At 40.0% G+C, this 26,247-nt stretch overlaps 2 protein-coding genes and 1 non-coding gene across 8 annotated transcripts in view; 1 reads left to right on the top strand and 2 right to left on the bottom strand.

Annotated features, from left to right (window-relative positions):
- LOC140641644 (phospholipid-transporting ATPase FetA-like) overlaps positions 1-26,247 on the bottom strand; it is a 126,628-nt gene that overhangs the window by 8,650 nt on the left and 91,731 nt on the right. For 5 of the 6 annotated variants that reach the window (XM_072841830.1, XM_072841833.1, XM_072841835.1 and 2 more), the window contains 9 exons: positions 22,869-23,034; positions 11,594-11,782; positions 10,797-10,912; positions 6,822-6,986; positions 4,457-4,568; positions 2,948-3,053; positions 2,628-2,775; positions 1,893-2,076; positions 192-415 (listed from right to left, as the gene is read on the bottom strand). In XM_072841830.1, coding sequence (XP_072697931.1) covers positions 192-415; positions 1,893-2,076; positions 2,628-2,775; positions 2,948-3,053; positions 4,457-4,568; positions 6,822-6,986; positions 10,797-10,912; positions 11,594-11,782; positions 22,869-23,034 — 1,410 coding nt within the window. The remainder of the gene's footprint in view (positions 1-191; positions 416-1,892; positions 2,077-2,627; positions 2,776-2,947; positions 3,054-4,456; positions 4,569-6,821; positions 6,987-10,796; positions 10,913-11,593; positions 11,783-22,868; positions 23,035-26,247) is intronic. The other variant, XM_072841834.1, reaches the window with a different exon arrangement.
- Positions 3,306-3,412, bottom strand: LOC140642032 (U6 spliceosomal RNA). Its single transcript, XR_012038614.1, has one exon. It is a non-coding gene; the product is annotated as a U6 spliceosomal RNA (small nuclear RNA).
- Positions 12,472-13,040, top strand: LOC140641650 (small ribosomal subunit protein uS17-like). The gene has a single exon (XM_072841862.1). It carries the CDS (start codon positions 12,496-12,498, stop codon positions 12,970-12,972), a length of 477 nt encoding a protein of 158 aa, XP_072697963.1. The 5' UTR covers positions 12,472-12,495; the 3' UTR covers positions 12,973-13,040.

Below are 26,247 nucleotides of genomic sequence, written 5' to 3'. Positions count from 1 at the left end.
GCTAGGAGATGGGATCAGCATGGGTAAGGAGTTTTGTGCTTAACCAACTGAGCCACCCAGGTGCCCCCACTTGAGGAGCTTTATGGATGGATGGCAACATGTCTCTAGAAAAGAAACATGAGCTGGCTGAAGTGGGGGTGAGTACAGAAGATCCAGTTGACCAGAGTGGGGAATGCCATCTGACCTCCTACCTGTGCAGAGAACCCGCTGAAGAAGGCATACCAGAAGTGCACCAGGGTGAAGGCAAAGTTTTTGTAAAAGAAGTAGCTGAGAAACTTGCACATGCGATTATAGGACCAGCGGCCATGGACCAAGAGTAGACGCTGAAGATAGTGGAACTGGGAGAAGGCGTAGTCACTGTTGAGCATGGCCTGCATTCCCTCCTGGCCACTGATGCCAACTCCAATGTGAGCAGCTGAAAAGAAATCCCAGAAGCTTCTCAACCTCAGAGCTACTCTGCTGGGCTCCCAGGCTGGGAAGTGTAAAAGAAAGGCTGAGATCATGTTGTACAAACTCCTTATTTTACATTTGGAAAACACTGTTACGCTCAGCTCAAAATGGCATTTATTTAGTGGAGCCTTTTCTCCTCAGTGGATTGCTCTTTTCCCTAGTGGACTGTCAAAAACCAGCTCCTTCATCTTCACTTTGTTTTGGATGCTGCCACTCAGGAATGCCTGGCATGGCTAGTACTAGAAAGCTCTCCTGGATGGTCATGGCCTACTATAGCCACCTTGGCTCTTTCCTGCTGTCCAGATGCTGAGGTAAAAACCTCTTGTTATCTCTTGAAGCCTTTTACATCAATTATAGATGCAGGATGGATGTCAATCTAACATAATATTTAATTACCTAAGTTTATCTAAAGAGCTAAAATCCAACTGTTAGGAGGAAATAAGTGATGTTCATACTTTGTTAGTGAGAAGCAAGTTCTCCAGGAGGCCTCACTTTTCTGAATGACTTTTCTGAATAAAACAAGGATTATACTTGATGGAAAATAAGATTGAAGTTCCTAAAAGTTTTAATTAGTATGTTGTAGTGTAGGGTACATTCATTGATCTTCTGGTATATACCTGTGGCATTGCTTAATGGAATAATTGAAGCCTCTAAGGCCCTAAAAACCAGAGAAGTTCTAGAAAGTGGGGAAGAGAGCAAGAACATTTTCTAGAACTAAAGCTGAGGCTAGAATATCTGCTAGTGTTTCCTGGATGGGGAGAAAGTTTAGATTAGAGGACCTCTAGATGTTGTCCGTATTTCACAGAACCACAAGTTGCTGGAAGCTAACAACATTCAGCTAAAATTAAAACCAGTGTCAGCCATTTGCTTCTATTAGTCCAGAGCATCAATAAGTCTGCTATTCTTTTCCAGTCAGGGGAGTCAGGGGAAGTACTCATGAACATTGCCTTAGGGAAGAAGAGATCCCTACACTGTGCCTCACAGCTAATTCTCTGGTTGGGCAGTCCTGTCTTTTGCCTAACATTGCTCAGGCATACATCTATCAGAAAAGCAACAGACTGTGACTCCCGCCCAGGGGTTCTTTACGTAGCCTTTGATGCCATCTTGGAAAGATGGTATGGTAGTTGCACATCCGGTTCTGTAAATACATGCATATGATTTTATGGGAGCCATCTGTATTTGTGTGTGTTAAGTGCATGAATTTGAATGTGTGTGTGTGTGTGTGTGTGTGCGCGCGCATATAGACTGATATATGCATGTGTAAATAAGTGGGAATGCAGGTATAGAGGAGCATAAATAAAGTTGCAAAACATTATAAACATACAATACATATATACATGAGTGAACCAACAACACAATGTCACCCAGGTTGGTCTTTGCCCATAGAGAAAGGAAAGGGCAAGCCCTTGGTTGAAGGTTACTGTTCCCCATCCCTCACATGCCTTTGATCATGCTGACGTCATTGGCCCCATCCCCGATGGCCAGTGTCACCACCTTCTTGTATCTCTTCACCAGCTCTACCACCTGGGCCTTCTGAAGGGGTGTCATCCGGCAGCAGATCACCCCCTTGCACATGCACGCTGTTCTCAGCAGTTCCAACTCCAGGTTCCCTTCTAGAGCATAGGCCTGCAGCACCAGGATACATCCACATTTCAGGTTGCCCAAAAAGGCTCTCAGGACAGGATCTTCCTAAGTCCTTCCCCCTCTCCATTCTCTCCTATACTATATAGGTCAGACATAGTGGCTCCCAGGTGCTCCACTCCCAAGGGAGGCCAAGTCCCCAAGTCAGTTCTAGGCATCCTTACATCTGACCCTGACTCCAATGGGAAACTAGTCAGCCTCTCTCACTAGGTCAAATCAGTTGATTAGGCTATAAGGCCAGCTGACCTTTTTGGAGGACCTGGTTCTGTTCACTTCCCCCTTTCCCCTAAGTGACAGGCCACATCAGTAATAGAATTTAGATAAGGAAGGAACATGCCTTTGGCTTCTCTTTCCTCATTATTCCTGTCTAGAGAAGGATAGGGAAAGGTGTCTGTCAGGAAAGAACACCAGAAGAGAGGGGAAGAGGTGACTCATGAAATAGAGAAGGGGTCTTAAAATTTCTCTGGAGTGGACTGGACCTAGGAAAAAAAACTCCTTGGGAGAAGAAGATAGAATTGTGGCTCTGTGTTGCCCACCAGACTGCAGCCATTGATGATCAAGCCATAGTTGCCATTGGGCACCTCCTCAGGTAATCTGAAGGACATTTGGGGCTTCGTGGTGAGGTAAATGTTTACTGGGTCTGATTCCAGTAGAGCCTCAGGTTTCATCTTGTCCCTTGCCGACCTGAAAGCCAAGAGGAGTGGTTAATATCTGACTGGAAGCTCCAGATTTTAGAAAGGAAAAAGTGTCCCAGAATGAAAATGGGCAAGGTGGATACAGAACCTCTACTAAACATCAGCCAGGACCTCAAACTCAATTGCCTTCTGAGAACTGCCATTGTCTTAGGTCCCTATACCTGAGTTCTTGCCGAATGGTCTCATCATTCTTGCCTTCCACAATAAACATCCCATCCATTTCATCCTCAAATATGTTACAGGCATAAGCAATGTTCACAGCAGTCTCTGCAGGAAATGGGGAACAAACATCACATTTTGGCCAGGACAGGGACTTTATGAAAGTGTACACATATATAGGCACTAATGGTGGGCAGCAGAGCCCATTTGTCCACATTTGTTATGGATGTATCCAAATGTATTTTTCATGAGTCTGTGGAGACCATATTCAAACACACAGGAGACTGTCAACCTAGTGCAGACTTGTGAGTCACTTATCAATAACTAGGATCATTCTGGCTTAGCCTTTCTTTTTCTTTCATTTTTAAATTCATTTTCATGAATTTTTATGTCATCCTTGTGTAGAGGCCATGCTAACCTTTTCTGTATCATTCCAATTTCAGGATATGTGCTCCTGAAGTGAGCATCATTCTGGCTTAGCCTTCCAACAGAGCCTTCCCTTATTTCCTAAAACAATTCCAGTCTGTGTCCACTTCTCCAAACAGTCAGGATATATTTCCCTGTGCCTGTTTTTATGACAGATTTTATGGCAGACTGAGATAAGTTTCAGTTATGGTCTTTTCTTTACATTGAGAACTCTGAAATTTGAATAAATTCATACTAAGGAAAAAATTTACAAAAATTAAATCCTGAAGCCTTGCTGCAAGTGGTATCAAAATTCAGAGGAGAAACTTCAATTGTCATAGAAACTTTCTTGGAAAAAAGACTTTGAAGGATGTGTAAGACTTGTTTTGGGAAGGAAAAAACATTTCAAAGGGGAAACAACCCAAACGGAGGCTGTGGAGTAGAAGCTGGATTGTTTGGGACACACTAAAGATAACAGTCACATCAGGATGGAGATAACTATATGTAGGCAGCAACAGATTATCAAGATCTTGAAGACCAGACAGTGGAATCTGACTTTACCACATAGAGCTGCTGAAGATACCTGGGCAGAGGAATAATATATAAAAGTCGTATATTTTAGTAAGATTAAACTGATGGTTGTATGTAGGCTATATTGAAATCAATAAGGAAATGAGACAGATATCAGTTTAAAAGTTTTTGCAAAAGTACAATCAATGGGGGACAAAGCATGAACTAGGGTGATGGCATAGTCAAGGGGATCATCAGAAGATTTGGTGGGACACAGTGAGACAATTAATCTTTGGGACAACAGAGAGGGTATAGTCATAGATAATTCCAAGGTTTTTAGCAAATGGGTTCCTGGATGACGAGGTCATGTCTGATTGAATCATCTCTGTGTCCTTAATACCTAATACAGCATCCAGTATAAAGTGTACTCTTAGCAAACCATGTACAAGACTGGGAAGGAAGGTGTCCTATCAGAACTTGACCTGGGTTATAAGGTATTTGTCAAATATATGGCTAAGAAGAAAAGAATATATAAAATAAAGAAATGGCTAAAGTGGATAGGGAGGAGGATTGGTCATGTGAGAACTCCCCTTTACCTTGCTTATCTCCAGTTAGGACCCAAATTTTAATTTTGGCTTTGTTCAGGGTGGCGATTGTCTCAGGTACACCATCCTGCAGCTTGTCTTCTATGGCTGTGGCCCCTAACAGCTTTGAACAGAGAGAGCAGTGAGTGAGGAAAAGGAAGAATGTCACAGCATTTAGTGCTACCCAACAACTCAACTGGCATCTTATCATCCTCTTTAGCAAGCTGGCTGTATCCTGACATGAGGATCCAAATAGTATAAAATTCAGCATATTCTGCCTCTCGATAGCTGTAGCTTTTCAACCACATAAATCAAATTTAGAAACAGAATATTAGGGGTCAAAGAGGGACAAGACTTGCCCAAGTCATACATGAAGCTGTGTGCCACTTCTAAACCATCTTTTTCTCAACACACTTTCACTTCTTTCTTGCTTCATTCACAGCATACTTCTTGGCTTCCAGTGTTGACCACAGGATGGGCATCATGACTCAGTCTGAGGAACTGACGGACAAATAACTGGCTGATTTCTCCTAGGCCTTCAGAAGGACAGACTAGAAATACTAACCATAGAACTGATTATGAAATGAGATTGACCTTTGGGATCTCTATGTTTTCCCATTTGGTATCAGTTATTTCTCTTATAGCAGATCCAGCCTGTATAAGTCTGCTCAGAAACTTTGGAGTCATCTTTAACTTTTCTCTCTCATATCCTATAATCTAATCCATTAGCAAATTCTGTTGGCTCTACCTTTAAAAAATGTACAGAATTTGACTACTCCTTACCACTTCCACTACTTGTATCTGGTCCAAGCCATCATCATCTCTCACCTGCACTATTGCAATTATCTTCTAATTGGTCTCCCTGGGTCTGTGCTTGCTCCCCTACAGTATAATCTTAACACAGCAGCCAGAGTGATTGTTTTAAAAAGCTAACTCATCGGAGTGCCTGGGTGGCTCAGTCAGTTAGGCGACTGACTCTTGATTTTGGCTCAGGTCATGATCTCAGGGTCCTGGGATTGAGCCCTGTGTCTGGCTCTGCACTCAGAGTCTGGTTGTCCCTCTCCCTATGTTCCTCCCCCTATTTGCACTGACTCTCTCTCTCTCAAATAAATAAAATCTTTTGAAAAAAGCTATCACATCACTTTTTTTAAAAAAAATTTTTTTATTTATTTATTTGAGAGAAAGAGCAAGAGGATCACAGAGGGAGAGGGAGAAGCTGACATATACCACAGAGTACAATATAGGGCTCGATCCCAGGATCCTGAGATCATGACCTGAGCCAAAGGCAGATGCTTAACCACCTAAGCTACCCAGGCATGTATATCACATCACTTCTTTGGTTGAACTCTTCAATGGCTTTCCATATCTCATTGTAAGATCTTACACTGGCTCATGAAGGCACTCTACTACTTCTCTGTCTCATGTCCTTTTATTCTCTCCTCCTTACTTACACCATGCCAGCCACACTAGCTGCCTTGCTGTTCAACTAGTTAGGCCTACTCCTGTTTTAGGGCTTTCATTCATGCCATTTCTTCTGTCTGCTTAGTTTGCCAGACTATTTCCCTATTTATTTTTTTTAAGATTATTTATTCGTAGAGACACACACACACAGAGAGAGAGAGAGAGAGAGAGAGAGGCAGAGATACAGGCAGAGGGAGAAGCAGGCTCCATACAGAGAGCCTGACATGGGACTCGATCCAGGGTCTCCAGGATCATGCCTGCCATGGGCTGCAGGCGGCGCTAAACCGCTGCGCCACCGGGGCTGCCCTTTCCCTATTTCTTTAGGTCTCTACTCAGACTAAAGGAAGACTAACCATCCTATAAAAAAATACTAACTATACTCTGCCCTCTCCAAAACATACATGCATATGCTGATGCAGATACATCAGCTTTCTGATGCTTTCTCCCTAGCTTTCTTCCTGGATTTATTTCCTACCATAGCACTTTCATTATCTAACATACTATATGTGTTACTTTTTTGCCTATTTTGTCTGTTGCTGGAACATAGGAAGCACCTAATATAAGTATGTTGAATGAATGAGTGAGTATTTTTGTCTTTATTATTCTTTTAGTTCATTCTGGATTATCTAATCTGTGCATTCATTATTCAGATCCTCATTTCTCCCAGGTTACTTAGCTTCTGTGAGCAGCTTTGGGATAAAATTTACAACTAGTGCATTATCCTCCCCCGCACCACACCCCATATGGATTTCAAAAATCCAGGACATCCTGAATCAGCTTGGATGCCAATATCCTGTATCCAGAGAGAGTCTGAACCTATTGATTTTCTGCAAGCCATTCTCAGAGACCTTGCTCAGTCTACTGACTGCCACTACCCATCCTGCTCCCAATCTGTGCCTGCCTTCCTCATACTAACCATTAAGTCTTTTTCTATCTCTTCATAGACATCTGATATCTTATCTTCCCGATTCTCCAAAGACAGGCAGGCTTCACTGTGCCTCTTGCTCCAGGCCTGGAAGAACGCATTATCCAATTCTCGGTAGGCCACCATGAGAGTGCGGAGGCCTTCAATGGCAAAATCCTAGAAGACATGTGTGTGTGCTGAGTAGGTCTGGGGTGGGTTAGGGTTGAGTTTAGGGAGAAGCAGACTGATCCCACCAGCTGAATGCCTACAAAATAGGGTCTAATGGCTAGTACCATGGGGTGGGAGGAACACCTAGCCTAGCCAGAAAACAACTACAGAGCTTTCTCAGCCAAATGTCCTAACGGTGGGGCCGGCATAAGTACTTACGAAATATAAAGTTCTAGCTTTTACCTGTAGTTAGATAATTTGCTGTATGACTCTGGGAAAAATTAAGCCTTCTAGATTTCTTTGTTGTAAAATTGGGATAATAATTCACTGCCTACAGAGAGGATAATGATGTCTATGAGAATGGAATACTAAAGTAAAAGGAAGTTGTTATAAAACATAAAGGAGCAACTATTTTTTATAAGCACACATTGATTTTATTTTCCTCTTTCCCTGCCTTCCTTCAAGCATCTAACAGGCACCTCAAAAGCACACACACGTGTATATTTGTCTACAGCTGATTGGCTCAATTGATTAGTCACAGCCAGTAGTGTTAATGATATTTCACTACTGAAATGCTCTCTGGGTGAATTAGTATTGTTTTGTTCTGTGTCCACCAATATATCCTAAATAACCACAGTTAACTATCTTGCAAGTATAGTCTTGGTCATAAGGAGAACTAGATTAGAGTGAGTAGTTTAAGGGCAGAACTCTAATCCAACTGAGGGTGGGTTAGGAGATTTTATGTACTGAGAACTGCACATGAATAAAAATTCTACATGATCACTATCATAGTGAACTGCATGCAAAATAATTCACTTTAGCATTATAAGAACAAAGAGAAAAAGAATTTATCATCTTGATATTTGTATTAGTTCCCTGTGAAACTCCTGAGTGACATTAGCTGTCAGGTAAAATGAACATAAAACAGTGCATGTATGGAATGCCATCCCTTAAACCTCTGTAGTGTTAGCAGATGAAGCTATGAAAAGAAGCCTGAGAGAAGATCTCGGAGACTTCCTAGAAGGAAAAAATATGGCAGAAGCTGCTCTTGCATAGGATAGTAAATGAGATCTTATAAGCTAACAACACACTGATTCTTTTTTAAAAGATTTTATTTACTTATTTGAGAGAGAGAGAGAGAGAGAGAGAGAACAAGCAGGGGGTAGGGGCAGAGAGAGAAGCAGACTCTTCACTGAGCAGGGAGCCTGACATGGGGCTGGATCCCAGGACCCTGAGGTAATGATCTGAACTGAAGGCAGACACTTAACCAACTGAGCCACCCAGGAGCCCCATACAGATTCTTAATCCATTTAACAAATAATTTAGAGATCTCTGGGTGGCTCAGCGGTTTAGCACCTGCCTTCGGCCCAGGGCATGATCCGGCAGTCCTAGGATCGAGTCCCACAAAGCTCCCTGCATGGACCCTGCTTCTCCCTCTGCCTGTGTCTCTTCCTCTCTCTGTCTGCATCTCTCATGAATAAATAAATAAATAAAATATTTAAGAAACAAACCAAAAAAAAAAAAACCCACAAATAATTTAGCAGTTATTTCTTACCCTTTACTTGTGTTTTTTTTTCCTTTTCTATTATGGTGGGTAAATTAGGGCGCTGAGGCCAAATCCTGACTGCTCCTTGCTTTTTTTTTTTTTTTTAAGATCTTATTTATTTATTCATGAAAGACACACACACACACACACACAGACACACACACACACACAGAGGCAGAGAGAGACACAGGCAGAGGGAAAAGCAGGCTCCATGCTGGGAGCCTGATGTGGGACTTGATCCTGGTACTCCAGGATCACTCCCTGAGCCGAAGGCAGGCGCTAAACCCCTGAGCCACCCAGGGTTCCCTGCCCCAAAATCACTGTTTGGTGATTCCTGTCTTAGAGGGCTTAGAGCTGTGCTTTTGTAGGAGTTTTTGAAGCTTGACTCCTAAGTATAAGCTTCACTCTTACAAGTTTATCATCAGCAGTTAACATATTGTAGTGTAGTCAGGCTCCATTATGAGTGTCGATTAAAATGGGTGGCAGGATGTAGGTTAAAAGACCTGAAACAATTTTATGCCCCCTTTGGAGCCAGCCTGCTCTCTGAGAAGACACTCTAATTAATGTGTTGTGGAAGGTTAAAAGATAAGTTTTTCAGAGTAGCCCATAAAAAATACTGAGGCCTCTGGGAACCAGGATAGGACATAAGAACTGTCCTGTATGGAATACTGCATGGACTTTTTTGAAAACTTGAAATATAATGTATAGATCATAAAATTCACACTTTTAAGGTATATAATTCAGTGGTTAAAAAATTATACTCATAAAGTTGTGCATCCATCACTACTATCTAATTCCAGAATACTTTGATCACTCCCAAAGGAAATCCTGTACCCACTAGCCTTCATTCCCATTTTCTTTTCCCCTAGCACTTGGCAATCACTAACCTACTTATTTCTATAGATTTGCTTATTCTGAATATTTCATATAAATTAAATTATACAATATGTGGCCTTTTGTGATTCTCTTATTTCACTTAACATAATGTTTCAAGACTCATACACATGTATCAGTATGTCATTCCTTTTTGGGACTGAATAATATTTGTTTAGACATACATTTTATTGACCTATTTATCCATGCCATTCATGATGGGCATTTGGGTTGTTTCTACTTTTTCACTATTATAGATAATGCTGCTCTAAACATTTGTGTACAAATTTTTGTGTGGATGTATATTTTCATTTCTTTTGGACTACACCTAGGACTGGAATTGCTAGGTCACATGATTACTCTATGTTTAACTTTTTCTGCCAGACTGTTTTCTAAAATGGCTGCCTCATGGAGTGCCTGGGTGGCTTAGTCCATTAAAATGGTTGCATCATTTTATATTTCCATCAGCAATGTATGAAGGTTACAATTTTTCTATATCTTTGCCATTAATTATTATTATCTGATCATCTAGCTATCCTGGCAGTTGTGAAGTAGTCTCTTGAGGTTTTGATTTGCAGTTCCCTATGGGCAAATTAAACTGGGTATCTTTTCATGTGCTTATTGACTATGTGTTCTTTGACTTCTGATGAATTGTTAATGTGGATCAAGCCAAGCATTTTCTCCAACCTATTTCTTCTTAAAAAAAATTTTTTTTTCTGATCTGCCCTCCCATCCCATCCCATCCTCGGTACTATTCCCTTAATCCTTTATATACCTAGGTTTCTACTCATGAATAGAAATCTTGGAGGGTATAGATTTAGTTTTCCTTTCCAGTGCCAGAAGGCTGGAGCCAGTGTCTTTCAGATAGATCTCAAATCCTACTAACTAGATGGTGGAAGTAGGGTAGGGTAGTCGGGGCGAGAGGTGGAGGGGGGGAGTTACCCCTGGGGATTCTAATCTTGTGCTAACAGAAGACAGTGACAAAAAACATTTCCCTAAATAGCCCACATCTGGTGCTTTCTGCTCCATGCCTTCAAAGATGTGTATTCTCATCATAGTTGGTGAGATAGGGCCTCCCATATCAATATGCCCAATTCCAAAGCAAATTCTAGGTCTGACCATGGGACCTCTTGAGCCAGGAATCACAGAGAATACTAGTTGACTGTGGTAAGTGCTCCTACAGACAAACTCCTCATCCTGTGTCATCTAACTTCTTGACACAGAAATTGGCAATGTAGTCAGTAGGTGTACCACAGAATGAAGTAGTTTTTATTCTTGTCAATTAAAGAGACATAAACACATCCATACAGAAATACATGGATGTAAAGACATATGTGAAAACATAATCCATGTACAAAGAGCCACCCACAGCTTCCCTCCCCTGCAACCTTAACACTTACATCTAAATGTTCCATAGTCACATCTCTGAGGGATCCACAGGATGGATGGAGCAGCTGACAGAGGATGGTGTCTGCACCCTTGCAGAACAACATTACTCGATCTTCAGGTGTCCTCACTAAGAATAAACAAATAAAGCAGAGTAACTATATACATCCATTGTTACAAGAACTTGTTTGGGCCACTGAGGGATGGCATGAGGCTGTTCCCATGATATTTGTTTCTGATTCTTCTGGGGGCTAAGCACTCAATGAGTGGTCACAGAAGGTAAGGACTGGTGAGAGTGGGAGGAGACCTTACGGAACCAGCTTTTCTATGGGTTCAATATCATCTGTGGAAGTCTGATGCAGAATCACATTTAGCTTCCCAAGTCCAAGTTCCAGACCAAGGTCCAGATCCAGTAAGGACCAAGAATTAAAAATGACCTTCTTCCTCTTCAGTCTGAGGCTCAAACTAATTGAGAGTAAGACAGTATGAATTTCTCTTATATTGTGTGCCCCTATCTCTAAGTTCAGGGTTTATGGATTTATTCTCTGTTCTTATCTTAGCTTTGGGGGTTCAGACAAGCCATGACTCAGGAACAATAAAGAAGTATATGGTAGCAGACTCCCAAGGAGAAAACATATAGAGTATGTGAGGGAGAAAGTAGGAATGGCTATGTGTTTGTATTTGAGGCATGATACCTTTGAGAAAGCATGTGAGTGGAAGAAAACATTTGTGTGCATATAAAAGGAAGTCTGTATATGAATGTGTATAAAAGACAAATAAGGGGAGAGGACTGACTAGGAGGGGCACCTACCAATAACAGACATCCTCTTGCGCACATTGTTGAAGTCCAAAATAGCCAGCAGTTGGTAGACTTTGGTCTCACCCATTTCAACTACCATGATTGTCTCAGATGTGCGGGAACAGAACACAAAGCCAAAGTTCCTGGCTGCAGTGACAAGGGCACCTTCATCTGGGGACTGAGCCTGGTACACCAGGTTACCTGGAAGGAGAGAAGATGGCAACCAGAACCCACAGAGATGTGCAGCTGAAATCAATCCAGAAGGGACACCAAGGGGCTTATATAAAGATAGAGCCCAAGGGGGGACATTTTTCTTCAAACTTCCTCACAAGTTTGGCTCTAAGAGGCCAGGTTGTATACAGGTCAGTTTTTTTTTTTCCTCCTTTCCAATATTTTCAGTGTATTTCACAGACCTGAGTCAGTATTACAGAGGTACATGGGACATGCAATATACACAAATGAACAAAACATAGTTCATTCTCTGATTTTAATGGGTAAAGATGGGTCAGGGCGCTTGTTAAAATGCAAGTTCCTGGGCCCTACTCAAACTTACTGAATCTAGAATCATGAAACTTGGGAGGAGGGAGGAGGAAACTGAATTTTTAACAAATCTCCTGGGTGAGTTTCATGTAGGTTGTTCTGTGTAAATTGTTCCTACATAAGACTGGCTACACTTTGATGAACACTCCTATAAAATAGGACAATAAGGATAGGATATATAGAACATGACAAATGGAATGATGATAATAAGACTGAAAAAATATATATATGAGTATTGTGGGAGTAGGAGACCTTAGTTTTGTCTGGTCCCAGGAATTCAGCTAGGTAGCTATTAAGTCATTTTAAACACCTGCAAACTCAACTGGAAATCTAAGAAAAGAATAGCTGCAACCCTTTTCCAGGCGGCCGGGAAGATGGCAGACATTCAGACCGAGCGTGCCTACCAAAAGCAGCCAACCATCTTTCAAAATAAGAAGAGGGTCCTACTTGGAGAAACTGGCAAGGAGAAGCTCCTGCGGTACTACAAAAACATCGGTCTGGGCTTCAAGACGCCCAAGGAGGCCATTGAGGGCACCTATATTGACAAGAAATGCCCCTTTACTGGCAATGTCTCCATCCGAGGGCGGATTTTGTCTGGTGTGGTGACCAAAATGAAGATGCAGAGGACTATTGTCATCTGCCAAGACTACCTCCACTACATCCGAAAGTACAACCGCTTTGAGAAAACCCACAAGAACATGTTGGTGCACTTGTCTCCTTGCTTCAGGGATGTCCAGATCAGCGACATTGTCACAGTGGGTGAGTGCCACCCCTTGAGCAAGACTGTGCGTTTCAATGTGCTCAAAGTCACAAAAGCTGCTGGCACAAAGAAGCAGTTCCAGAAGTTTTGAGGCAAGACTTCTGTCTATACCCCTGAAGAAAATAAAACTGTCTACACCCCTGAAAAAAAAAAAAAAAAGAATAGCTGCAACTCTACAAAGAGAAAAGTGATCACTTTCTGCAAGGTAGGAGGTGTGAAGAAGTGAATCTGAGGTGATACATGGGAAAATAAACCTTGCGGGGAGGGACTGAGGGGGAGGGATCCTCCATCAGTTAGCTACCGGGACATGACATAGCAGCTGAGTGCAAATCAGAACTTTTAGAAGTCTGCTTCGGTGAGGGATGCCCATGCCTGAAAGGTGCTCAGGCAGTGAAGCAGAGGCAGAATCCTAGGTGGGACAGTGTGTTTCAGGAAGACCGAGGGGTGCCTGAGTGCACAGAGTTCCTAGACATTGGAGCGGGGAAGCCAGCTGGAATCAGTGAGCCCAGAAGTGGGCTCTCAGCTTGTGGCTGCCATAAACCTGGAACTGTCACAGTTGGCATGTCTGCTTTCAGAGCAGGGGCCTAACAAACAGCAGAACCAGTGAGACTTCCCTTCCTCCCCTGGGAAGAATGGTGCAGAAGTGTGTTGCAAGGCACACAAACAGGGTTGTGTGCCTGAGAAAGAAATGCTCAGTCATGGGTTGGGTGAGCACAGAGTGCAGACAGAAACCAGGGAGACAGGAGTGACTGACTGCTTTTCCCTGAGGGTGCACAGAAGGGGGGGCAAGCTTCCCGCTAGAGGCTAGAGATTGGGAGGCTGCCATTTGCATTCTCATCCTTTAAAGCTACACAGAAAGCCTTTGGGAAACAAAAGCCACATAGAGCAATCTGGAGCTGATTACTTAGCCTGACACCCTAGCCAGGGCAGTGCAATCTATGCTTCCTGCCTCCTTACCCCCATCACGGCCAAAGACACTTGAGAATCATCGCAAAAGGCCATGCCCTCAGAATATCAGTGAAAATATCCAGCCAAGACCATGTTTGCCAATCATTGAGAACTGCAAAAAACTCCAATGCCAGGGGAATATAGCATATAGAATTCATTGTTTATTTCCCCATGATTCTTTAGTCTTTAAATTTTAATCTTTTTCTCTTTCCTCTTTCAACCAATTTCTTATTGTATCAACTTTAAAAAAACTTTTTTAATTTTCATTTTTATAGTTATATTCTATCCTTTCATTGCATTTAATTTTATTTTTGTATATATGTAAGTTTTTCTTTACAATTTTGGGATGCAGTTTCTTCTAAGAGGCCAAAATTTAACCAGAATCTATTGTATGGCTCTGTTCTCTTCACCTGTCTGATCATATTTGCTTTTTTTCCTTTTTTTCTTTCTCCTTCTTTTCTGTTTTGTTCAACTTTTTATTTTATTTTTTTTTAGATTTTATTTATTTATTCATGAGAGTCACAGAGAGGCAGAGACACAGGCAGGGGAGAAGGAGGCTCCCTGTGGGGAGCCTGATGTGGTACTTGATCACAGGATCCCGGGATCATGACCTGAGCCAAAGGCAGACTGGTCAACTGCTGAGCCACCGAGGCATCCCTAGAGTTTTTTTTTTTTTAAGATTTTATTTATTTATTTATTCATGATAGACAGAGAGAGAGAGAGAGAGAGAGAGAGGCAGAGACACAGGCAGAGGGAGAAGCAGGCTCCATGATGGGAGCCCGACGTGGGACTTGATCCTGGGACTCCAGGATCACGCCCTGGGCCAAAGGCAGGTGCTGAACCACTGAGCCTCCCAGGGATCCCCCTAAAGTCTTTTTTAAAAAGATTTATTCATGAGAGACACAGAGGGAGACAGGCAGAGACATAGGCAGAGGGAGAAGCAGGCTCCCTGCAGGGAGCCCCATGGGGGACTCGATCCCTGGACCCAGGATCATACCCTGAGCTGAATGCAGATGCTCAACTGCTAAGCCACCCAGGCATCCCTTTGTTAAAATATTTTTAGATTTTCATCTTTACAGTCACATTTTATCCTTTCAATGTATTTAATTTTATTTTTGTATATATATGTTTTCTTTCTTTACAATTTTGAGATGTAGTGTCTTCTAACAGACCAAAATACACTCGGGATATAGTATATTGCTCTGTTCTGTTCACCTATATGTTTATATTCCTTTTTTTGTCTTTTAATTTTTACTTTTATAGTTACATTCTATCCTTTCATTGTATTTAATTTTTATGGACATATAAAGGTTATGGACATATAAAGGTTTTGGACATATAAGATTTTCTTTCATTAAAATTTTGGGATCTAGTTTTCTAACAAATGGACCAAAATACACACAAGATCCAGTGAATTGCTCTATTGTGTTCACCTGTCTGATTATATTTTGTTTAAAAAAATTTTCTTTTCAGTTTCAAATCTCTTCTGAGTTGTTTAGTGTATATTTCTCTGAGGTCATTGTTGCCATTTTAGTATTTAAAAAAAATTTTTTTTAAAAATTTTTTATTGGAATTCAATTTGCCAACATATAGCATAACACCCAGTGCTCATCCCGTCAAGTGCCCCGCTCAGTGCCCATCACTATTTTAGTATTTTGTTATCTCATTCATCTATTCTTCTCTGGAAAGAATGAGAAGATGGAGAAACTCACCTCAAAAAAAGAGAACAAGAGGCAGTACTGACTGCCAGGGAACTAATCAATATAGACATAAGTAAGATGTCAGAACTAGAGTTCAGAATAACAATTATAAAGATACTAGCTGGGCTGGAAAAAAAGTATAGATGACACTAGAAAATCCCTTTTGGGAGAAATAAAAGAATTAAAATCTAGTTAAGTTGAAATAAAAAAGGCTATTAATAAAATGCAATAAAAATGGAGGCCCTAACTGCTAGTATAAATTAGGCAGAAGAGAGAATTAGTGACATAAAAGAGAAAATGATGGAGAATAAAGAAGCTGAGAAAAAAGAGAGATAAGCAACAACTGGATCACGAGAGGAGAATTTGAGAGATAATACCATAAAGTGAAACAATATTAGAATAATTGGGATCCCAGAAGAAGAGAAGAGAGAAGAGGGAAGAAAGTAAACTGGAGCAAATTATAGCAGAGAACTTCCCTAATCTGGGGAAGGAAACAGGCATTCAAATCTGGGAGGAACAGAGAACCCTCCTCAAAATCAGTAAAAATAGGTCAACATCCCAACATACAACAGTGAAACTTGCAAATCTCAGAGACAAAGAGAAAATCCTGAAAGCAGCTAGGGACAAGAGGTCTGTAACCTACAAGGGTAGAAATAGTAGACTGGCACCTGACCTATCCACAGAGAGCTGGTAGGTCAGAAAGGACCAGTATGATATATTCAGGGTGCTAAATGAGAAAAATACACAGCCAACAATACATTATCCAGCTAGGATGTCATTCAAAATAGAAGGAGAAATAAAAAACTTCCAGAACAAACAGAAACTAAAAGAATGTGTGATAACCAAACCAGCCCTACAAGAAATATTAAAAGGAATCCTTTAAGTGAAGAGAGAGTCCTGAAGTAACACAGACCAGAAAGGAACAGAGACAATATACAGAAACAATGACTTTACAGGTAATATAATGGCACTAAATTCATATCTTTCAATAGTTACTCTGAATGTAAATGCATTAAATTCCCCAATCAAAAGACACAGGGTATCAGATTGGATAAAAATGCAAGACCCACTGATATGCTGTCTGTAAGAGACTCATTTTAGACCCAAAGACATCTTTAGACTGAAAGTGAGGGGGTGGAGAACCATTTATCATGCTAATGGACATCAAAAGAAAGTTGGGGTGGCAATCCTTATATCAGACAAATTAGATTTTAAGCTAAAGACTATAATAAGAGATGAGGAAGGACACTATATCATAAAGGGTCTATCCAACAAGAATTTCTAACAATTGTAAATATTTATGCCCTAACATGGGAACAGCCAATTATATAAGCCAATTAATAACAAAATTAAAGAAACATATCAATAATAATACAGTAATAGTTGAGGACTTTAACACCGCACTCACTGCAATGGACAGATACTCTAAGCAGAAGATCAACAAGGAAACAAGGGCTTTGAATAACACACTGGACCAGATGGACTTCTCAGATATATTCAGAACATTCCATTCTAAAGCAATAGAATACACATTCTTCTTGAGTGCATATGGAAAATTCTCCAAAACAGATCACATACTGGGTCACAAATCAGGTCTCACCTAGTACCAAAGAATTGGAATCATTCCCTGCATATTTTCATACCACAATGGTTTGAAACTGAAAATCACAGAAGGAAATACGGAAAGCACTCAAATACATGGAGGCCAAAGAACATCCTACTAAAGAATGAATGGGTCAACCAGGAAATTAAAGAAGAATTTAAAAAATTAACAGAAACAAATGAAAATGAAAACACAACTGTTCAAAACCTTTGGGATGCAACAATGGTGGTCCTAAGAGGGAAGTATATAGCAATACAAGCCTTTCTTAAGAAATAAGAACCTTATACCTAAAGGGGCTGGAGAAAGAACAGCAAATAAAGCCTAAACCCAGCAGAAGAGAATTAATAAAGATTTTAGAGCAGAAATCAATGAAATAGAAACCAAAAGAACAGTAGAATAGATTAATGAAACTAAGAGGTGGTTCTCTGAATGAATTGAATGAATTAATAAAATTGATAAACCCCTGGCCAAACTTATCAAAAAGAAAAGAGAAAGGACCCAAATGACCCAAATAAATAAAATCATGAATGAAAGATGGGAGATCACAACCAACACTGAAGAAGTACAAACAATTATAAAAGCATAATATGAGTTACTATATGCCAACAAATTAGGCATTCTAAAAGGAATGGATGCAATCCTAGAGACATATAAACCACCAAAACTGAAACAGGAAGAAATAGAAAACAGGAAGAAATAGAAAAGAAATAGAAAACTCAGCAGACCTCTAACCAGAAAGGAAATTGAAGCAGTAATTAAGAGTCTTCCAACAAGAGTCCAGGGTCAGATGACTTCCCATCTTGGAATTCTACCAAAAGGGAATTCTACCCAAGGGGAATTCTACCAAACATTTAAAGAATTAATACCTATTATTCTGAAGCTGTTTCAAAAAAATAGAGATGGAGGAAAACTTCTAAACTCATTCTATACAGCCAGCATTATCTTGATCCCAAAACCAAAGACCCCACAAAAAAGGAGAATTACGGACCAGTATCCCTGATGAACATGGATGCAAAAATTCTCACCAAAATACTAGCCAATATGATCCAACAGTTCATTAAAAGGATTTTCACCATGACCAAGTAGGATTTATTCCTGGGCTGCAAGCATGGCTCAATATCTGCAAATCAATCAATGGGATACACTACATTAATAAAAGAAAGGATGAGAACAATGTGATCCCCTTAACTGATGCAGAATAAACATATGATAAAGTACAGCATCTTTTCCTCAGTAAAGCTCTTCATAGAAGGAACATCCCTCAATATCATAAAAGCCATCTATAAAAAAACCACAGTAAATATCATTATTAATGGGGAAAAACTGAGAGCATTTCCCCTAAGATCAGGAACATGGCAGGGATGTCCACTACCACCACCACTGTTCAACATAGTACTAGAAGTCCTAGCCTCGGCAGTCAGACAAAAGAAATAAAAAGCATCTGAATTAGCAAAGAAGACATGAAACTTTCACTCTCTGCAGATGATGTAATACTCTATATGGAAAACCCAAAAGACTCCACCCCCAAAATTGCTAGAACTCATGTAAGGTTCAGCAAAGTCACAGGATATAAAATCAACGCACAGAAATCAGTTGCATTTCAATACACTGACAATGAGACAGAAGAAAGAAATTACGGAGTCAATCCCAAATACAATTGCACCAAAACCCATAAGATACCTAGGAATAAACCTAACCAAAGAGGTAAAGAATCTGTACTCAGAAAACTATAGAACACTCAAGAAAGAAATTAAGGAAAACAAAAAGAAATAGAAAAACATTCTATGCTCATGGATTGGAAGAACAAACATTGTTAAAATGTCTATGCTACCTAAAGCAATCAATGCATTCAATGCAATCCCTATCAAAATTCCATCAATTTATTTCATACAGTTGGAACAAATAATTCTAAAATTTGTATGGAACCAGAGAAAGATCCCAAATAGCCAAAGGAATATTGAAAAAGAAAACCAAAACTGGTGGCATCAGCATTCTGGCCTTCAAGCTGTATTACAAAGCTATAATCATCAAGACAGTATGGTAGTGGCACAAAAACAGACACATAGATCAATGGAACAGAATAGAGAACCCAGAAATGGACCCTCAACTCTGTAGTCGACTAACCTTTGACAAAGCAGAAAAGACTATCCAATGGGAAAGACAGTCTCTTCAACAAATGGTGTTGGGAAAATTAGATAGCCACGTGCAGAAGAATGAAACTGGACCATTTTCTTTCACAGTACACAAAAATAAATTCAAAAGGGATGACAAACCTAAATGTGAAACAAGAATTCATCAAAATCCTAGAGGAGAACACAGGCAGCAACCTTTATGACCTTGGCTGCAGCAACATCGTACTAGGCATGTCTCCAAAGGCAAAGGAACAAAAACAAGAATGAACTATTGGAACTTCATCAAGATAAAAAGCTTTTGCACAGCAAAGGAAACAGTTGACAAAACCAAAAGGCAACCTACAGGATGGGAGAAGATATTTGCAAATGACTTGTCAGATAAAGGGCTAGTATCCAAAATCTATAAAGAACTTATCAAACTCAGCACCCAAAGAACAAAAAATCCAGTCAAGAAATGGGCAGAAGACATGCACAGACATTTCTCCAAAGACTACAAATAAATGGCCAACAGACACATGAAAAACTACTCCACATCACTCAGCATCAAGGAAATACAAATGAAAACCACAATGAAATACCATCTCACACTAGTCAGAATGACTAAAATGAGGAAACAACAGGTATTGATGAAGATGTGGAGAAAGGGGAACCCTCTTACACTGTTGGTTTGAATGCAAGCTAGAGCAGCCACTCTGGAAAACAGTACGGAAGTTCCTCAAAAAGTTGAAAGCAGTGCTACCCTATGACCCAGCAATTGCACTACTGGGTATTTATGCCAAAGATACAAATACAGTGATCTGAAGGGGCACCTGCACCCCAGTGTTTATAGCAGCAATGTCCACAATAGCCAAACTATGGCAAGAGCCCAGATGTCCACCAACAGATGAATGGATAAAGAAGATGTGGTATATATATATAATGAACTCAGCAATAAAGGAAGAAGAAAGAAAGAAAGAAAGAAAGAAAGAAAGAAAGAAAGAAAGAAAGAAAGAAAGAAAGGAAGAAAGGAAGAAGAAATGTTGCTATTTGCAACAATATGTTTGGAACTAGAGGATATTATGCTAAGCGAAATAAATCAATCAGAGAAATACAATTATCATATGATCTCACTCATATGTGGAACTTAAGAAACAAAACAGAGGATCTAGGGGAAGCGAGGAAAAAATAAAACAAGATGAAATCCGAGAGGGAGACAAACCATAAGAGACTCTTAGTCATAGGAAAAAGCTGGAGTGGAGCAGGATGGGATGGCATAACTGGGTGATGGACATTAAGGAGGGCATGTGATGTAATGAGTACTGAGTATTATATAAGATTGATGAATCACTGATCTCTACGTCTGAAACCAATAATACATTATATGTTAATTACCTGAATTTAAATAAAATTCAAAAAATAAATGACTATTTTTACCTTTGAAACTCTTACCCTGGGAAGCTAAATGACTCACTCTGTTGAATCAGTCTTTCAACTTGATGGGATGAGCACTGGGTGTTATTCTGTATGTTGGCAAATTGAACACCAATAAAAAATAAATTTATTATTAAAAAAAAAGAATGAGTCTTTCAATCTTACGTTACTCAAGGTATTTCTGTAACTCTTCTTTAATTTTTTTTTACAGCAGAGTAAATTAAAATTTATTCTTTCCCATTTTGCCATTTATAAGGTGATTTTAACTCATAGTTTTCAGTGTCCATAGTTGAAAAAATACTTTCCTAGATTGTGAAGAAACATTTCAGAAAATTAACAACAAAAATCCTTGAATTCAATCCTCAGTTGTGACATATACTATTTTTTTCTCTCACAAACCACTGTATTCTAATAACTGCTTTAAATTATTTTGGTCAAAAAATTATTTTGGTCATAAAGAGAATGGAATGAAAAACTGCACTGTGGGGATCCCTGGGTGTCTCAGTGGTTTAGTGCCTGCCTTTGGCCCAGGGCGCAATCCTGGAGTTCCGGGATCGAGTCTTGCATCAGGCTCCTGGCATGGAGCCTGCTTCTCCCTCTGCCTGTGTCTCTGCCTCTCTCTATGTCTATCATGAATAAATAAATAAAATCTTTAAAAATAAAAATAAAAGAAAAACTGCACTGATCAATGCAAACAATGTAGCACCGAAAAATGCATAACCCATCTTTTAAAATATCACCACAACCTGAGGTATATTTTGGATCATTTCTCTTCTGAAGGTTAATTTGAGTTTTAAAAACAGTTATGTATCATTATAGTCTTATAATTGTGAATAAGGCATATGGGACATATATTTTGGGTCAGACATAAGATGTATCTATGGGATAATGAGACTATTTACTTGTTTCCTACCTTGTCGCTTAAGGCAATAAACAAGGACAATTCCAAATATAATTCAAATAATAGCAACTTGCTAGACCATCAGGTCCAGAGACACCTGTGGTGGGGTGAGATCTCATGGTGTCAAGAGACATGAGATTTGGCTTCTTATCTCTGCCTTCTTAACTATAGGATTTTAGGCAAGTCATTTAATCTCTTTTAGCTTCAGTGTCCTTCTCTATACTACTGAGGTCATTTTTCTTGTTCTGTTTACTTAAGAGGGCTGTTATGAAGATTGTGGATATAACATAAATGCAATCAATTTGTAAAACTCTAAAGTTATATACAAATATAAGGTATTACTAAGGGTAGTATTATATTAAAGGTATATTGCCTTTAAAGGATATAATTTATTTGGTTGCCTAAATTCTTATTTGTTACACACACACACACACACACACACACGTCTTCCTAAATTTTTAAAAAATTTTTATTTATTTATGATAGTCACACACACACAGAAAGAGAGGCAGAGACATAGGCAGAGGGAGAAGCAGGCTCCATGCACCGGGAGCCCGACGTGGGATTTGATCCCGGGTCTCCAGGATCGCGCCCTGGGCCAAAGGCAGGTGCTAAACCGCTGGGCCACCCAGGGATCCCCAGTTTTTGTTTTTTTTTTTTTAGTAGATTCCATATCCAGTGCAGAGCTCAACCTGGGGCCTGTATCTATGACCCTGAGATCAAGACCGGAATCAAGACCAAGAGTCAGATGCTCAACTGACTGAGCCACCCAAGTGCCCCAAAAGCCTTAATTTTTAATCAGTCATTTCCCATTCATTATTTCTAAAAAAGGTTTGAATAAATTCATGGATGTCATAGTCATATTGATTACTAAAGAAACTAGAAACTAGGATATGTGGGGATACTGTAAAAATGTGAAGCAAGAAGAGGACAACTGAACTCATCCTTTAGGAAGTCTTGTCAGAGAAAATGGGGCTGATCTTGGGGACAATTCAGATAGGGTCTGTGACAGAACACTGCTGAATCTCAAGAGCAGAAGCTCTCTAGGTATTATCAAGTTTGACCCCTATCCAATGACTGAATCTTCTTTAAGAATAAGAGGTTGTCTTCTACATGAATATCTCTAGTGACTATAAACTCACTACTTGCCTATCCATTTCATTGCTAGACAATGTTCCCTATTAGAAAGCTCTTAGATTAAGTCATTACAAATGATATCAAACCAAGCCCCCTTTAGCCATCCTAGATTCTATGACATATGCTCAGTCAGTGAGGCCTTAGACCCCTCCTCACCTTCCACTTTTTCTTCCGACATCACAGTATGGCACAATGAGAGTGAGAGGAAAAACAGGTGCACCCAGCGGTCTCCTGTTTTCACTGCTTCCACCAAAGTCTTGTCATAAAATGAAAACTTAGGATCAGCCAGTTTGTTGTAGGAGAAGTCGACCTTTTCCCTTTCCTGGAACATAAAAGCCAGAACAAACTTCTCAGTGGCAGTCTGACACTTTACAGAAGACCGATGTGGGGACAACTTCTGTAATATGATGAGAACTCTGAACTCTTAGGAGGAGGATGGGAAGAGAAAATCAAGATAAATGGAGGAAATTCTGTGCTGGTTTCTAAGGCCTTTGTAGCTCTGACCTGGACCATCCATTCACTTGGGCCAGAAAAGATCCATCCCACAGAAGACAAACTGAGCACTGCTTGGCAGACCCTTCTGGTTCACTTTCTTCCCCAGCTACCCGGAATGATCAGTGGCCATCTTTAGGTTCTACTCTTCCAAGTCCCAAATCCATGATAATCAAACCTGAGGATATAAGGGTAGGTAATTGCTCCATAATAGTAAATGGGGTCTGGAAAAAGTTTTTTCTCTAGCTGCCCTGATTTTGGGTGCTGAAAAGGGAACAGAATTTTAAGTACAGTGATATCACTGTGTTGCACTACTTCTATTTAACTCCACACAGGGTTAGAGAGGAATACTGTATGATAGAGGTAAGGTTGTATCATTTTACTTAACCCATCAGCATACCTGGTTCCTTATTGCTTCTAATCCTCATGGTCATTGCCCTTGTCTCAATCTTTGGACCTAATATTCACTAACATTTTCCTGGCCCCTTTAGATACAGACTCTCATTCTCCATTTCAGCTAGGCTTTTAGGTACCTTGGGTAAATATTTTTTCTGACTCAATTTGGCCCGAAACACTATTATCTCCATCCTGGAGTGTCATGTTAGTAACAGACTTCTCCAATCCATACCAGAACTCTCAAGGATATTTCTCCAGTTCTTTGTAGTTGTGGTGCTACCTGTGTTGGGCCCCAATATGTCAAGTACAGTCAGAACTGTCCTCGTTCGTGCTATGTTGGGAAAAGGGAGTTTGTATTAAGCTATATTGGCTCTTTTCTATATCCCGCCTAGAAGGAGTTTTGTCATAGCAGTGATCAAGTATGGTCAGGTTCAGAGCCAAGCCCCAGACCTGACCAATCACAGAATTGTGAGCTCTGGAAGTTTGTGAGTTCAGTAATTTAAGATAATTCATTACATAGCATCTCCTGAGGCTTTTCTAGAATTGGGCTCTTAAACTGGCATGTTCTTTGAAACTGAAGCTGGTGAGTGATGAGAGAAAAGTTGGAGAGGTAGGCATGAGGTAGATCCTGCATTGCCATTTACATGCAGTCCCTAGTCATAGCAATTTTCTGCTGGAAGTGACATAATAGATTTGTGTCAGAGAAAGTCCTCTGGTAGCAGCATGGAGAATATATTGGAACTAGCAAGATGAGAAGCAGGGAGACCAGTTAGGAGGCCATTCAGTAATTCACAAGAGAAATGGTGCAGTAACAATAAATACTAAATTAAGGTGATGATTTGAAAATATAGGAAGGTAGAATTGATACAACATGGTATGAGGGGTGACAGAGGCAAAGAGTTAAGAAAAATTTATATTTCTAATTGGGCCCCTGGATAGATGATAACACTATTCACTGAGATAGGATACCTATCAGGAAGAAGTTTTTGACAGGCTGAATTGGAGATACTTGAAGGACTTACAGATAGCAATGAAAGTAGACGTATATAGTTTTGAAGCTTAGGTAAGATGTCTGAGCTGGTTTCTAATCTCCCCTTCCAGACAAGTAATGTTTGAGAACATTGGACCTGGCTGGATACAGGAGTGAGGCAGGGTGGGCTTGGAGCTGCAGTATAGCACAATCTGAGAGGCAGCATTTATGCATAATTCTGAAACTGAAATCAAACATCCAGTTAAGGTTGAAAGGCAAATCCAGGTACTAGACAAAAGGATGGAAACTGGGATATCAGGTGAGAGGAAGGGGATTCAGAATGGAGGGTAGAGGTGGCAACTGAGGAAACTCCTTGAGGTGCTGTGACATAGCTATAGACAGTTTTTATAAAATATTTTTAGTTTTGGCTGTGGGTGGGAGAGAGCTACAAAGGATTCCTTGGATAGATGGATTTGGAGGTCATTAGTAAGTAGGTGGTAGCTAAAGCCATGTAAATACATGAGATTATTCAGGGGAATTATACAGATGGGGAAGAGGTTCAATAAGAGAGGCTTGAAGAACACCAGTACCTATGGCCAAGCTGATAGGAAAAAGCAATCAAATAGGAAGAAAAAAACAAGCATTATTTAACAGAAGCCAATGGACAAGAAAACTTTAAGAAAAAGTGGAGTTTAAGTGTTAAAATCTGCAGAGAAGTTGGGTAAGGACATAAGAGCAAGGTAGTCATTAGTGACCTTGGCTAGGATAGTTTCAGTGGATATGACAGGACAGAGTCTGATTACAGAGAGTAGGTTGAAGAATGAAAGAAAGGTGAGGAGTTAGAGATCTCTGTAATTGCCTGTTTACTTATATGGCTCCTCCTTGAGTAGGCCAAGTCTTTGAAGGTAGGGAACAAGTCTCTTTTGTTTTCCTCCAACCACTAATATTTACTCAAAGTCTGACATATGGTTGATGCTCAGTAAGTATTTTGGACTGATGGAGACAGGTAATGGCCAGAGGGTAATGCAGGAATCGCTCTAAGTGCTTTTAAAAATATATGAATAAAGTAAAATATAAAAATTATTATTACTGGTTGCCTCTGGCTAATGGACTAAGGGTTATTTTAACTATTTTATTTTAAATTAATAGTCTTTTTATTTTTATCTATTTATTTATTTTTAAAGATTTTATTTATTTATTCATGAGAGACACACAGAGAGGCAGAGACACAGGCAGAGGGACAAGCAGGCTCCCTGCAGAGAGCCCAATGCAGGATTTGATCCTGGGATCGCATCCTGAGCTGAAGGCAGATGCTCAACCACTGAGCCACCCAGGCACCTCTAAATTAAGTCTTTTTTAAAATAGTCTTAGGTTATAGAAAAATTGAGCAGAAGTACATGGAGTTCGTTATACTCTCTCCTTTCTACTCCAATATCCCACATTAGTGTAGCACATTTGTTACAATTGAGGAACCAATATTGATACATTAGTATGAACTAAAGTCTATCGTTTACATTAGAATTTATTCTGCATTGTATAATTCTATGGGTTTTGAAACATGCATATTGTAATTAATCCACCATGATAATATCACACAGAATAGTTTCACTGCCCTAAAAATCTCCGGTGCACCAATGCTTCATCTCTCTCTCCACCTCTCCCTAAACCCCTGGCAAC

The sequence above is a fragment of the Canis lupus genome, chromosome 10 (assembly GCF_048164855.1).
Source record: "Canis lupus baileyi chromosome 10, mCanLup2.hap1, whole genome shotgun sequence".
NCBI lineage: Eukaryota > Metazoa > Chordata > Mammalia > Carnivora > Canidae > Canis > Canis lupus.
This window is presented reverse-complemented; position numbering and strand designations above follow the sequence as displayed.